This window comes from Mytilus edulis, chromosome 12, assembly GCF_963676685.1.
Source record: "Mytilus edulis chromosome 12, xbMytEdul2.2, whole genome shotgun sequence".
NCBI classification, from domain to species: domain Eukaryota; kingdom Metazoa; phylum Mollusca; class Bivalvia; order Mytilida; family Mytilidae; genus Mytilus; species Mytilus edulis.
Window position 1 is genome coordinate 5,777,618 of NC_092355.1, and position 15,748 is coordinate 5,793,365.

At 33.5% G+C, this 15,748-nt stretch overlaps 1 protein-coding gene across 1 annotated transcript; it reads right to left on the minus strand.

The window, feature by feature from the left end:
* Positions 1 to 522: 522 nt before the first annotated feature.
* On the minus strand, positions 523 to 13,855 carry LOC139499545 (uncharacterized). The gene is made up of 5 exons (XM_071288268.1): positions 13,305 to 13,855; positions 8,696 to 8,782; positions 6,936 to 7,019; positions 2,575 to 2,670; positions 523 to 1,949 (listed from the first exon to the last, which is right to left on the minus strand). Exons 1-5 carry the CDS (start codon positions 13,839 to 13,841, stop codon positions 714 to 716), a joined length of 2,040 nt encoding a protein of 679 aa, XP_071144369.1. The 5' UTR covers positions 13,842 to 13,855; the 3' UTR covers positions 523 to 713.
* Between the last annotated feature and the right edge of the window lie 1,893 nt (positions 13,856 to 15,748).

The following is a 15,748-nucleotide window of genomic DNA, read 5'->3' on the forward strand; positions in this document are numbered from 1 at the left end:
CTTTTGTAGACGAAACGCGCGTCTGGCGTATATAAAAAATTTAGTCCTGGTATCTATGATGAGTTTATTTATTTGTCTATCAAGAGATGTTATTCCCGCAGCCAGCTCACATCACATAAATTATCTATTGTATTTGGGTTTTTTTTATTTTTATTTTCGCTCCTCGTGAATGGTCTGAATAGGGTTAACAAATATTATAATAATTGCCAAAAACTACTGCATAAAGATAATTGAGCGAAAAGAAATAAAGAAAAGAGAACAATGGTATGCAAAAGAATGAAGAATAAACTGTGAAAAATAAAAGAACTAAGTAAAAAAAATATGGATTATAGAAATGAATCGTGTACAAATTAGAAATATCATGAAATACAATACAAATCTAAAAGTATTATGATTTTCATAAAATTTCAAAGAAATGGTTGGGTTTTTGTTCTCAAGATAACGTAAGAAACACTAGTACTGTAATCATTAACTTCACTATTCTATCTGTATTAGGCAACAATAAAAATATTAGAATTTGAATTAAACTTCAAAACCTTGATTTTAATGTAAATGAAATTGTACAAATAAGACAGAGAGGTAGCAGGCTGATATCAAGTCCAAATCTTTTTTCATTTTGAAACAGAGTAACTTTAAGCCATGACATTTGCCTTAATTTTGATATACATCATTATCATGTCATTTTCCTTCAAAAATAGTTAGCAATTGAACGTTTAAAACGTTTCCTCATCTGATGATTCATGGTCGCCATTTTTGTTCAACTGTTCAAATCTTTGTCCAAGTTTACTCTGAAATGATGCGGAGTGATTCAAACGGGTCTCGGTAGTTTTAAAGTCCTCTTGTTCCATTTCTTCATTTATTTGAAATCCTGCTTGGTCTGCAACTTCAGAGTTCTCTGATTCACTTCTTCCAAATGAGTGGCACCCTGCAATGGCTGTTGCTTGAAGATTTCCAGATTCCTTTTCACCATCGGACTGGCACCCTGCAACTGATACAACTTTAAGCACAACTGCATTACTTTTCTCGTCAGAACGCCATTCTCCAACGGCTACAGTTGTAGTCACCTCTGGTACATTTACTCCATTAGAAAGACTTCTCATAGTGACCTCTTTCTTATCTTTATTCTGATTTATAAGATTATCATTTATACTTTCTTGTTTGTTGTTTGTAGGAATCGAAGACTCACTTTTAGTATCAGTTTTAGAACAAGTTGGTTTGCGAAAAATATCTGTGTTTACATAAATTTGTTCCTCAGACATCTTATTTCCCGTTATATTTGTATTTCCAAATGCATCCGACATCTGGTCCTTATGGTTCTCAATATTTCTATTCGGAATATTGTTACTTACAAGATTTGAAGTTTTTTTCTTTAAAGGTAAACAATTTAACGAGTACATATCTTCATGAACATTTCCTTTTTCTACACTATTGCTGTGCATATAGCGGTCGCCATCTGCTTCTAAATTATTAAGTTCTGCATCAGTTACCAGTCTGGAGGCTGATTGGTCAGTTGTTTGAACGATAGGTTTCACGTTAGCCATAGTTTCGTAAACGTCTGCAGGATTAATTCCCGCCTTTTTTGAAATAATGTTTCTTTTTTCCTCATCAGTGCTATTACTATGAATTCTATTATTAGATTGTGGAACAGGTTGGACAAAGTCTGATCCTTTCTCTTGCCCTTTGGCAATGTCAGGTGGTTTAGTTTTGTTAATAGTGTCACCGACATGCATCGATTCATATTTAGCTGTAGACAAATGATATTCGTTCCTAGGAACTTGTAGAGTATTCGAATTTCCCTGAACCACTTCCTGTGCTTCTTGTCTCTTGAGCCCATGAACAGACATATATTTGTTATCTTCTGTCGTTATCTTCGGTGGCTTTCTTGACTGTTGGTTTTGCCTACCTTTTTTTTTAGTCCTTACATACTCGTTTTGGATACTTTGAGTGAACTAAAAAAACAGAATTATTATTTACATTATAGCGTTTTGTGGATTAAAATGATCAAGCAATAATTCAAAAATGTGTTGAAACAATAATCACACCGATAAGTGTACAAACTGAAAGAAACTTGAGTATAAAATTTAAATGCAATGAATAAGGAAACTAAAAGTTTCAACACTACATCGATTCTTCAAAGAATCAAAAGTACGAATTAATCTGTGGAAAATAAAAGACTTAAATTATAGGTAATGTAGTAACGATTACAAAAATGAAGAATGTACACAATTCTTTTAGAAATTGCAGGAAGATTTGATAGTAAAATAATTTTCATCAGAACTTTATAGAAATGGAAAAATGCGATAATTATTAAACGAAAACAATACACAACATGTAAAATAGAGCAACACAAATTGAACAGTTTTTAGAGAGGCAAAAGATATTAAAGGAATATCATAACCCATTTGTCATGATATGATAAACTGTCATAGCGATGGTAAAACAAGAAAAACAGCAAAAGACAAACAGCAGTATACAAATAAAAACACCACATAGAAAATTAAGCAACACGAATCAAATAAAAAAAAAACACAGAGTGATCTTATGTCTTCCGGGTGGGTATAAAGGTGTATTAACCTGTGTTTCCTTGGTCTTGACTCTACATGGAAGTTCTTCATATTTATTCTCCTCGACAGTAGATCCGCTTGCTCCATTGGCAACATTCTGTAAATTCTAAAATACAATAAATACTATTAGCACAAGTTACAACCGCCATTCTAAATGTAAGGCAAACAAACATCGTCGGTTTCATAAAGAGTGAGAGGGTGATATCGCTTGATATCAACATGATGTATTTAATTTTAATATAAAAAATGAATGAACCTCGTCATGTTGAATAAACATTATATGACGTTTTAAACAAATCACAACGGTTTATTGTGTACGCCTTTGAATATATTACCCAGAAGGCATTATATTCTGAAACGGCCACATTGTAGAGTTATAGCAAGTTAGTACTCAGTACTAGACAGACTTCAAACGTGTGACAAGGTACTGTATTACAGCGATTGTCATGTCTTAATTATTTTTCGATCTGATGAAAACTTGGCAATAATTGACTTTCAACGTCTATATGCAATCTAAACAATAAATTAATTGATGATAAATTCATAAACCAATAGTTTTGAATAACAGAAATGCATGAAATATTTGCCCCTAAACGTTAAGCGAGCATTAACATTTTTATAAACCTTAAATCACACAATTATGACTTCCCGAATATGTATGAGATATTTGCCATTTGACGTCAAGACAACAACAACATTGTCGACAACCCTCAATCAAAAAGTTATGACGTCCTGAATATGTATGAAATATTTTCCACTGGACATAAAGAGACCAACACCATTGTCGACAACCCTAAATCAAAAAGTTATGACGTCCCGAATATCAATGAAATATTTTCCACTGGACATAAAGAGACCAACACCAATGTCAACAACCCTATATACAATAATTATGACGTCCTGAATATGTATGAAATATTTGCCACTGGACATAAAGAGACCAACATCATTGTCGAAAACCCTAAATCAAAAAGTTATGACGTCCTGAATATGTATGAAATATTTTCCACTGGACATAAAGAGACCAACACCATTGTCGACAACCCTAAATCAAAAAGTTATGACGTCCCGAATATGTATGAAATATTTTCCACTGGACATAAAGAGACCAACACCATTGTCGACAACCCTAAATCAAATAGTTACGACGTCCTGAATATGTATGAAATATTTTCCACTGGACATAAAGAGACCAACACCATTGTCGACAACCCTAAATCAAAAAGTTATGACGTCCCGAATATGTATGAAATATTTTCCACTGGACATAAAGAGACCAACACCATTGTCGACAACCCTAAATCAAATAGTTACGACGTCCTGAATATGTATGAAATATTTGCCACTGGACATAAAGAGACCAACACCATTGTCGACAACCTTAAATCAAATAGTTATGACGTCGTGAATATGTATGAAATATTTTCCACTGGACATAAAGAGACCAAAACCATTGTCGACAGCCCTAAATCACATACTACGACATGAATAAATGTTCACCACTGAACGTTAAAGAGGTCAACAACATTTTCAGAAAAATTAAATCACATACATGTAGTTATACGACGTACCGAATATGTATGAAACATTTGCCACTGGACATAAAGAGACCAACACCATTGTCGACAACCTTAAATCAAATAGTTATGACGTACCGAATATGTATGAAATATTTTCCACTGGACATAAAGAGACCAACACCATTGTCGACAACCCTAAATCAAATAGTTATGACGTCGTGAATAAGTATGAAATATTTTCCACTGGACATAAAGAGAGCAACACCATAATTTTGTCGACAACCCTAAATAAAAAAAGTTACGACGTCCTGAATATGTATGAAATATTTGCCACTGGACATAAAGAGACCAACACCATTGTCGACAACCCTAAATCAAATAGTTTATGACGTCGTGAATATGTATGAAATATTTTCCACTGGACATAAAGAGACCAACACCATTGTCGACAACCCTAAATCAAATAGTTACGACGTCCTGAATATGTATGAAATATTTTCCACTGGACATAAAGAGACCAACACCATTGTCGACAGCCCTAAATCACATACTACGACATGAATAAATGTTCACCACTGAACGTTAAAGAGGTCAACAACATTTTCAGAAAAATTAAATCACATAGTTATACGACGTACCGAATATGTATGAAATATTTGCCAGTGGACTCAAAGAGACCAACACCATTGTCGACAACCCTAAATCAAATAGTTATGACGTCGTGAATAAGTATGAAATATTTTCCACTGGACATAAAGAGAGCAACACCATAATTTTGTCGACAACCCTAAGTAAAAAAAGTTACGACGTCCTGAATATGTATGAAATATTTTCCACTGGACATAAAGAGACCAACACCATTGTCGACAACCCTAAATCAAAAAGTTATGACGTCCAGAATATGAATGAAATATTTTCCACTGGACATAAAGAGACCAACACCAATGTCAACAACCCTATATAAAATAATTATGACGTCCTGAATATGTATGAAATATTTTCCACTGGACATAAAGAGACCAACACCATTGTCGACAACCCTAAATCAAAAAGTTATGACGTCCCGAATATGTATGAAATATTTTCCACTGGACATAAAGAGACCAACACCATTGTCGACAACCCTAAATCAAAAAGTTATGACGTCCCGAATATGTATGAAATATTTTCCACTGGACATAAAGAGACCAACACCATTGTCGACAACCCTAAATCAAATAGTTACGACGTCCTGAATATGTATGAAATATTTGCCACTGGACATAAAGAGACCAACACCATTGTCGACAACCTTAAATCAAATAGTTATGACGTCGTGAATATGTATGAAATATTTTCCACTGGACATAAAGAGACCAACACCATTGTCGACAGCCCTAAATCACATACTACGACATGAATAAATGTTCACCACTGAACGTTAAAGAGGTCAACAACATTTTCAGAAAAATTAAATCACATACATGTAGTTATACGACGTACCGAATATGTATGAAATATTTTCCACTGGACATAAAGAGACCAACACCATTGTCGACAACCCTAAATCAAATAGTTACGACGTCCTGAATATGTATGAAATATTTTCCACTGGACATAAAGAGACCAACACCTTTGTCGACAACCCTAAATCAAATAGTTATGACGTCGTGAATAAGTATGAAATATTTTCCACTGGACATAAAGAGAGCAACACCATAATTTTGTCGACAACCCTAAATAAAAAAAGTTACGACGTCCTAAATATGTATGAAATATTTTCCACTGGACATAAAGAGACCAACACCATTGTCGACAACCCTAAATCAAATAGTTACGACGTCCTGAATATGTATGAAATATTTGCCACTGGACATAAAGAGACCAACACCATTGTCGACAACCTTAAATCAAATAGTTATGACGTACCGAATATGTATGAAATATTTTCCACTGGACATAAAGAGACCAACACCATTGTCGACAACCCTAAATCAAATAGTTATGACGTCGTGAATAAGTATGAAATATTTTCCACTGGACATAAAGAGAGCAACACCATAATTTTGTCGACAACCCTAAATCAAATAGTTATGACGTCGTGAATATGTATGAAATATTTTCCACTGGACATAAAGAGACCAACACCATTGTCGACAACCCTAAATCAAATAGTTACGACGTCCTGAATATGTATGAAATATTTTCCACTGGACATAAAGAGACCAACACCATTGTCGACAGCCCTAAATCACATACTACGACATGAATAAATGTTCGACACTGAACGTTAAAGAGGTCAACAACATTTTCAGAAAAAGTAAATCACATAGTTATACGACGTACCGAATATGTATGAAATATTTGCCAGTGGACTCAAAGAGACCAACACCATTGTCGACAACCCTAAATCAAATAGTTATGACGTCGTGAATAAGTATGAAATATTTTCCACTGGACATAAAGAGAGCAACACCATAAGTTTGTCGACAACCCTAAATAAAAAAAGTTACGACGTCCTGAATATGTATGAAATATTTTCCACTGGGCATAAAGAGACCAACACCATTGTCGACAACCCTAAATCAAATAGTTACGACGTCCTGAATATGTATGAAATATATGCCACTGGACATAAAGAGAGCAACACCATTGTCGACAACCTTACATCACAAAGCAATGACCTCCCGAATACGTAGGAAATATTTGCCATCGGACTTTAAGCGAGCAACACCATTGTCATCAACCCTGGCTAAATCACACAAGTTATGGCGTCACATGCAAATATGTATGAAATGTTTGCCACTGGACGTTAAGCAAGACACAATCAATCATTGAATTACATAATTGTGATACCACTTATATTAAATACCTCAGTTCCCTTTATTTCATGAGGGATAGATGCATAAGTACTAATGTCCTCTGTTGTTGTATCTATATTCACAGGTTCAGAATTCTACAACAAATGAATATTACTCATTTTACTTTACAAATACGATGATTGGGTGCATTAACCCCAATATGTTTATAACTATTGCAATAGGAGTTAATTTAATACGTAAGGATGAAGATCATTCATGTAATTAAGTCTCGCTTTATTGTAAAGCCTGGTATATTGATTACATTGTCATTGACATATTGGTTTTGATTAATAAATATACAAGTAAATACCCGTAACTGATTTCGGAAACTTAAAATAATCACGTAAGACAGATATTAAACATCAGTATCACTGCAACTTTACTAAATGGTGAAGATTATTCCACAAACGGATGGTAAACGTTGAAATGGGTATTATGTTTTTATATTTCATATCGTCATCCTTTGATTTCAAGTTTTGTAGTTTGAGCATTTGAGCGTTCCCAGGGCCGTAACTACATTGAGGCAAATGAGGCAAATGCCTCATGTTAGAAATTAAAAAAAAAAAAAAAATGAAACAAAAGATTGTGTTTATATCAAATTGTTTTCACGGAAAGTGTCTAACAAGAAGCAAGTTCTCTTCACTCTCTGGTGTCGCCCCTGCATGTTTTTCGTGATCCATGTTTCTTTTTTACTTTTAGTTTTCAGAGTTGATGGTCTATTATTTGAACTTCTGTGTCCCGGGTTTTGCTCATTTATTGTCCTACTTTGTGACAATAGTCTGAGTGTTGATTTTCATTTGTTAACGTGTGGTTTTGCAATGTTGCATGCCCACTGATGTCCAGATATTTTGCGAGAAAATATTTTAAGAATATACAAAACAGAGAAAAAAAATGGTCGTTTCTGCATAGAGAATTAAATTTGATATCAAAGAATTCACAACTGGCTTCTTTTGGTTGATAAAACTAGATAGCATGACATGGTTTAAATTAAAGTAAGGTCACCAATTTTACGGTATCAAATAATTTGAAAAAAAGCAATAACGTATTTCCATATGACCATTTCCATTGATGGGTTCAACTTGCATTATGTCATGTTCAGACCCTTTTACAGAAAATAAAGGAATATGGAGTAAATGTGCACGAAACCTAATCGCACACAAAGTCAATGCATAAAAAAAATACTAATGATCAATCATTTGGTCAAAGTTGCTGGAGGGTCTTCAACAATAAAAGAATCATTAATACCGTAAAACAGGGTCAAGATGGTCCCTAGTGTCGACTTAAGCAGACGTACTAGTATTTAAAGCACAATACTGCACTGTCACTATATTTCAATCTAGTCATAAAAATATCACCAAAGTCTAAGCACAATACAAGACTAAAACAGACAGACAGAACCGGTATTAATGATTATGAGAAATGCGAATTTTGCTAAATATCCCACATATCGGTCTTTTAATGTTGTCCATAAAACCTTAAAGACTTAAATTACAATGAATCCATGTTTTTGCTTTCGGACCAGAATATTGTCGAAAGAAAGCTAAAAATTAATTGCGTTTCAATGTCAGAAAGAGTCCGGGAAACGCTCAGAATGCACGATTTTGCGTTATTTTTCTCAGAGCTTCTGGGGTCCTCGAGCGGCCCCCAAAAGCTCGCCAAATTTTTTTTATAAAAACGATATATTTGCCTCACTATTTGAAGAGGCTAGTTACGGCCCTGGTTCCTGATGAAGGTTTTATGCAGTGTTAATTATATTTGACTAGTGTTATACCTGAGAATCGAGCGGTATGTCTGTATAAGTATTTCCATCTTCCATAGCATGGTCTCGACTGGAGGAAGTTGTCGATAGTTTATTCCGCTGTAAAATTGTTAAGTTTGATTACCTATATGTAATAGTACATTGCGTTGCAGGTCAACGAACACTAAATGAGCTACCCAGCTAACACATAATATTTTCATGATATTATTGACTGGTTATATATATGTTTTTCAAAAATATTTACCAAAAAATATTTTATAGACATTTTTCTTACATCAGAAATTATGCATGAATGATATTTTAACAATAATATTTCATCCAAATGTTTGATTGCTGATATAAAAACATTTTTTGTAAATATTTTTTTTATACTTTAAATACTTTATTGAAAAGAACTTTACGCCCATATGGGCATTGCAATGGCTTAAAACATGATACATGATATACAGTTTATATATATAAAGTAATGAAAATGATCAATGCAGACACTTTGAACTATAATCCTTGTCTTTTTTTAAATCAACATCATATATATCAACAACATATTTTTTTGATTTTATATAGAAAGTATTAATTTACTTAAAGACTGTTTCATTAACATTTTAAGATAATATGTTTAATAGATATTTGTAAGATGTACGATAGAAATGTTTTCCAAATGTGTGTTAGAAGCACATGTTTGATATGAAAAAAGAAATATTTTATAAACCTTTTTACATATATGTCAAAGATATATATGGTGGTTTATATTCAGATCAGTTATTAGTGTTTGTATTGAATTCCTAATATTTTGTTAATTTATGAAAATGCTTGATCAGTTATTCATAATATCAGCTCTTAACAGCCTAATTGTAAATTGAAAATTAAAGGAATAAACTATAATTGCTAAGAACATTTAGTATTCACATTTTTAGATATTCAATCAATATCTATTGAACACGTTTACTTAAAGAAGAAATACACGTGACATACGCACAATTTAATATTTATAGGGGCTTCAAAATAATTCAACAGAATTCGGCACTTTACGGCCATTCGCCACAACTCGGCCGAGTCCGTTCCTCCATAGATAGAGAGAAGCGGGGTCTATCGAGGTTTGCCGATTGACTTTACGGCTGTATATATATATGCATCCGAAAACTGATCTTATTCGGAACTTATTTTTAATGTTGACGGTTATGTCCATGTGTTTGTAATTCAAATGTTTAGTACTGAAAACTGTTCCTTTTATAACGTTTTTGGCTTAACTTTTTGGAATTTTGGATAATCAATGCTCTTTAACTTTGTACTTGTTTGGCTATATAAATATTTTGATATGCGTCACTGATAAGTCTTGTGTAGACGAAACGCGCGTCTGGCGTACTAAGTTATAATCCTGGTACCTTCGATAACTAATTATGTAAGTCTACTTCAATAAATAAAAATGCAGAATTAGATTCAGCAACGCTGATACATGTTCTGATCGTCGTAGAATGGCTCTAATTTTAACATTCTCCAAAGAGCAAATCCATATCTTGACGATTCCTAAAGATGCGTTTTCCAATAGAGGAATCCTTATCGAGCAGCTGAGGCCCACCGCTGTGTGCAGAATTTTCTCGCTGCATTGAAACGCCATTGATGCACGTGGCCTTCGGTCGTTTTCTGCTCTTTGGTCGGGTTGTAGTCTCGTTGACATATTCCCTATTTTCATTTTTAATTTTAGCAGGCACTTTAAGGAGAAAAGCAGTTGTATGATTTTAAATTCAAACATGAAAAGTTTATTGATTACTTTTCATCGCTTCAATGTTATCTAATGCGCATGTGTAGAGGTCATTTATTATCTAAGAATTGAATGCTTCATTTTGTAAATTCTTTAGGGTGTAAAAACGTTGACCGAAGTACATACTGTATGAAGCGTGGAAGCGCTTCGTTCGAAAAATGTGCGCACGTTTTTACAACCCTATGAAATTACTAAAAGAAGCATTCAATACTCATAAGTACATTTGTTCGCTATATATGATCATGAAAAATCGATTTTTATTATTGATTTCTTTTCAGCATGGCCTGTGCACTTTAATGCCCATAGAGAACCAACGACTTCGACAGGAGAAATGAAAATCCTTGTCAGTTAACTTTGATGTCGACCTAACCGGCCACTGCAGCGCGGGATTCGAAATCACAACTTCAAAAATCCATACGCGAATATGAATAAACAGCTGCGCCATGAGCGCATGATACGCCCGACGTCTTGTGTGGAAGTTTTATGCAATAATCATAAATAGTTTCTGAGAAAGTTTTAAGCTTTAACCATTTATAGTTTTTGAGACACGGCGGGACATGTGACCACACCCCCCACCCCCACCCTTTTTTACAAATATCACTAAAATAAAATTTTGAATCAAATCAAAAAGTATACAGATCTTTAGATTGATATAACAAAGAAGTGTGTACAGTTTCAAGCAATAATCATAAATTGTTTTTGAGATATGGCGCGACATGTAAAAAAAAAACCTCCCCTTTTTTACAAAATACTCAATAACTCAAAAATAAAATTTTGAGTCATCACCAAAAAGTATACAGATCTCTAGATTAGAATAACAAAGAAGTGTGTAAAATTTTAAGCAATAATCATAAATCGTTTTTGAGATACGGCACGACATGTAAAACCCCCTTCCCCTTTTTTACAAAATACTCAATTACTCGAAAATGAAATTTTGAATCATCACCAAGAAGTATACAGATATTTAGATTAATATAACAAAGAAGTGTGTAAAGTTTTAAGCAATAATCATAAATCGTTTTGAGATACGGCGCGACATGTAAAAAACTCCTCCCCCTTTTTTACAAAATACTCAATAACTCAAAAATGAAATTTTGAATCATCACCAAAACGTATACAGATATTAAGATTAATATAACTAAGAAGTGTGTAAAGTTTTAAGCAATAATCAAGAATCGTTTTTGAGATACGGTGCGACATGTGAAAAAAAAACACCCCTGTTTTAGTTACAAAGTGCCGTAACTCAAAAAGTTTAAATCTTATTTTCACCAAAAAGTATGCAGATCATTTGAACATCATAAGAAACAACAGTATTAAGTTTCATGAAATTTAGATAAGTCGTTCTCAAGTTACGGTGCGACATGTTTACGCCGGACAGACAGACGGACGGACACCGGACATTTGTATACCATAATACGTCCCGTCAAAATTTTGACGGGCGTATAAAAAATCAAAAGCAAAGAAACAGCGCTTTTCTTACTGTTCTTCTTCTCCTAAAACTTAGAATTAAATAGAATTGACAGTCCCAGGTACCAATTAGAAACTAGAGGCTCTAAAGAGCCTGTGTCGCTCACCTTGGTCTATGTGAATATTAAACAATGGACACAGATGGATTCATGACAAAATTGTGTTTTGGTGATGGTGATGTGTTTGTAGATCTTACTTTACTAAATATTCTTGCTGCTTACAATTATCTCTATCTATAACAGTACTTTCTGTGGAAAATGTTATTGAAAATCTTCAAATTTTAAGAAAATTGTTAAAAATTGACTATGAAGGGCAATAACTCCTTAGGGGGTCAATTGACTATTTTGGTCATACTGACTTATTTTCAGTTCTGACGTTGCTGTACATTATTGCTGTTTACAGTTTATCTCTATCTATAATAATATTCAAGATAATAACAAAAAAACAGCAAAATTTCCTCAAAATTACCAATTTAGGGGCAGCAACCTAACAACAGGTTGTCAGATTCATCTGAAGATTCCAGGGCAGATAGATCGTGACCTGATGAACAATTTTACTCCCTGTCAGATTTGCTCTTAATGCTTTGGTTTTTGAGTTATAAGCCAAAAACTGCATTTTACCCCTATGTTCTATTTTTAGCCATAACGGCCATCTTGGTTGGTTGGCCGGGTCACCGGACAAATTTTTTAAACTAGATACCCTAATGATGATCATGGCCAAGTTTGGTTAAATTTGGCCCAGTAGATTCAGAGAAGATTTTTCTAAAAGATTACTAAGATTTACGAAAAATGGTTAAAAATTTACTATAAAGGGCAATAACTCCTAAAGTGGTCAACTGACCATTTTGGTCATGTTGACTTATTTGTAGATCTTATTTTGCTGAACATTATTGCTGTTTACAGTTCATCTCTATCTATAATAATATTCAAGATAATAACCAAAAACAGCAAAATTTCCTTAAAATTACCATTTCAGGGGCAGCAACCCAACAACGGAATGTCCGATTCATCTGAAAATGTCAGGGCAGATAGATCTTGACCTGATGAACAATATTACACCTGTCAGATTTGCTCTAAATGCTTTGGTTTTTGAGTTATAAGCCAAAAACTGCATTTTACCCCTAGGTTCTATTTTTAGCCATGGCGGCCATCTTGGTTGGTTGGCCGGGTCACCGGACACATTTTTTAAACTAGATACCCCAATGATGATTGTGGCCAAGTTTGGTTAAATTTGGCCCAGTAGTTTCAGAGGAGAAGATTTTTGTAAAAGTTAACGCAGGACGACGACGACGACGGACGACGGACGACGGACGCCAAGTGATGAGAAAAGCTCACTGGGCCTTTCGGCCAGGTGAGCTAAAAAAGGGACTGTTTTACCACTTGTATCATGGCTTACATTTGGTACTTGAATCGTCTTTTGTAGTCTGTAGAATTTATATCTCCACCGGCAGCAGCAGAAAACAGATACTATAGCTACAAATACGGCCAACCCAGCACTTCCATATACTATAATTTCTGTTAAGGATAGTGCACTGCTTGTCAAAACAGTATTTGCATACAAGATGGGTGTCATTTGTGGAGATAATTCTGTGGTTTCAAGCAATGGCGTTGTCAATAGTGTCACCTCTGGACAAATGCAATTACTCGGTAATTGTCTGAACCCAAAGTTGATCACACAAAATGTATCACATCCTAAACAAAAAGACGTATTAACTATTGTTATTCGTATAAATTCTTTAGGACAAGACCAGACGCACATGTTTTTAATTATTGTATTGTTCACGTTATTGGATGAATTACATGTTTCCGGATATATTTGTGATGAAAGCAGATGCATTCCGAATGGGCACTGTAAATCACATGACACATTTGAACAAACAGGTGCGCAGCAAGTGGTATTTTCATTAATATCATATACATGTAGATCACACATTCGAAGTGATTTTACCTCCTAAAAGAAAAAACAGTTAAATCATGATAATGGTAGCAAAGTAATTAATTTCAGTTAGTATTGAATTATTGTTAGTGTCGAAATTTATCATGGGGAGTGTAGAAAGGTTGTTGTTTACAATTGTTTTTTTTTTTATTTTATTTTTAATTGTAGTCAGTTTAAAAGCTAATTATCAAGGAACGGGTAGTGAGAACACTTGTAGACGTTTAATTTTTAGGTTTTTGATGTTCACCTTTGTTTTGTATTTTGTTTTTTCATATAGTTCAAGTATTACAGAGCTTACTTAATTTTTGATTTTCTCTCTTTTTAACATTTCTCTCGTGTACATGCACTGACTATCCATTGTTCTATAATTCTTTATTTTATAAAACTATTGTCCTAAAAAAGTTATTGTAAGCATTAATTTGTATCATATGATCTCATATGAATTTTAAATTCGGAAACGTTCATGCTTGGTTAAATAAAGAATATATCTTATTTCAGTACGATAGGCCTTTTGTTCATTGTATGTGTCCGTACAATGACCTTTAGTTTTCCTGTCATATATCAACGCTGTTAGGTCTCTAATGGATAGTTGTCTCGCTGAATTGGCAATCTTACCACATCTTCCTTCCACATTTGTGTTATCTCCCAAACTCCGAAACAGGGGAGACGTTGCTTCGCTAAACTATCATTACAGTCAACGTATCGTAGTAAAGAGGACGTAACCGTTGTTTCGGAGTTTGGTTATCTCCAGGACCTGTTATGTTGCCTTTATTATGACTCGCGGCAAACGATGGTATATTCAAATAACTATGTAACTGTGCGTAGAAGTTCAATTTGATATTGCGTTACGTATGAGTTAAACTGGTTCCCGATCGCAATTAATATTCAGTACTAGTATGTTACACATATACCTCGTGAGAGAGTATGGCTAACAGCTAATACCTGGAACGTAGTACCGGGAACCAGGATACGTCTATTGTCTATCTATTGTCGATTTCATTAAACAAAAATCGAACTATTTGGAATGATAACTAAAATGATGGTGCCTGTATTTATAACAGTTGTGATACCAATTTAACTGCATCAGGTGTAAATTGCGACAAACAAATGTTTCTTAGGTGATGCACGAGTCTAAAACATTTGAGAATTCAGAAGTATTCCAAATATTAAAAAAACAATAAAATCAAAATGTGTAACTACTGCTTAAATTGTTGATTAAAAACAATATACATGTTTTTATATTGATATTTATAAAAATAGAGTACTATGAAGAAAAATGAGACTAAATAATTAATATATATACTAGATTTTTATATACTTATCTTTAAAACGTATTGCAAGTAAAATATTAAGATCATCCATAAAGATATAATGTACACCATTTCGCTAACTACAAAATATGTACGAAATGTACAGTATTATAAATCTTCCGGTAAATTCAAATTTTTGAAGGAAGTCTTTGTCTAAATTTATATATCAACATTCTTCTATTGTCATAACTACATGTATATATCTATTTAAATTGTAAATGTTTCTCGTGTTATCAGTTGAAATAACGCGGAAGAATATAACTTACCTTTTTACATTATTTATATATACATATATACCTATTAAAAAGTACGAAAAATTAAGGAAATACAGGAAATTTCCAAAATTGTTTTTTTTTAAATGTAATTTTTCAATATTTTAGACATGAGTCACGTCGTTTAGCAATCTAATCAAAATATCGATCTAACTTGTTGTAACTTGCGTCATTTGAGTTGAACCAAATCAGAAATCTTTATTTTAATTAGACTGGTCGTGAAAAAACAGATATTTTAACATGAATAGTAATTTTCCCTTTGATTAACTTAGTTAATTTTAGAAAAGTGCAATAAGCGGGCTGTTTTTAGTTAGTGCACTAT

Bases quoted from the DNA above. Each gene is read 5' to 3' on its own strand.
- LOC139499545 (XM_071288268.1), bottom strand. From the start codon at position 13,841: ATGTGTGATCTACATGTATATGATATTAATGAAAATACCACTTGCTGC. The intron at 7,020-8,695 runs GTATAACACTAG...CATTTGTTGTAG, and splicing joins ACATACCGCTCGATTCTCAG to AATTCTGAACCTGTGAATAT. The intron at 2,671-6,935 runs GTATTTAATATA...ATTGTATTTTAG, and splicing joins ATGAAATAAAGGGAACTGAG to AATTTACAGAATGTTGCCAA.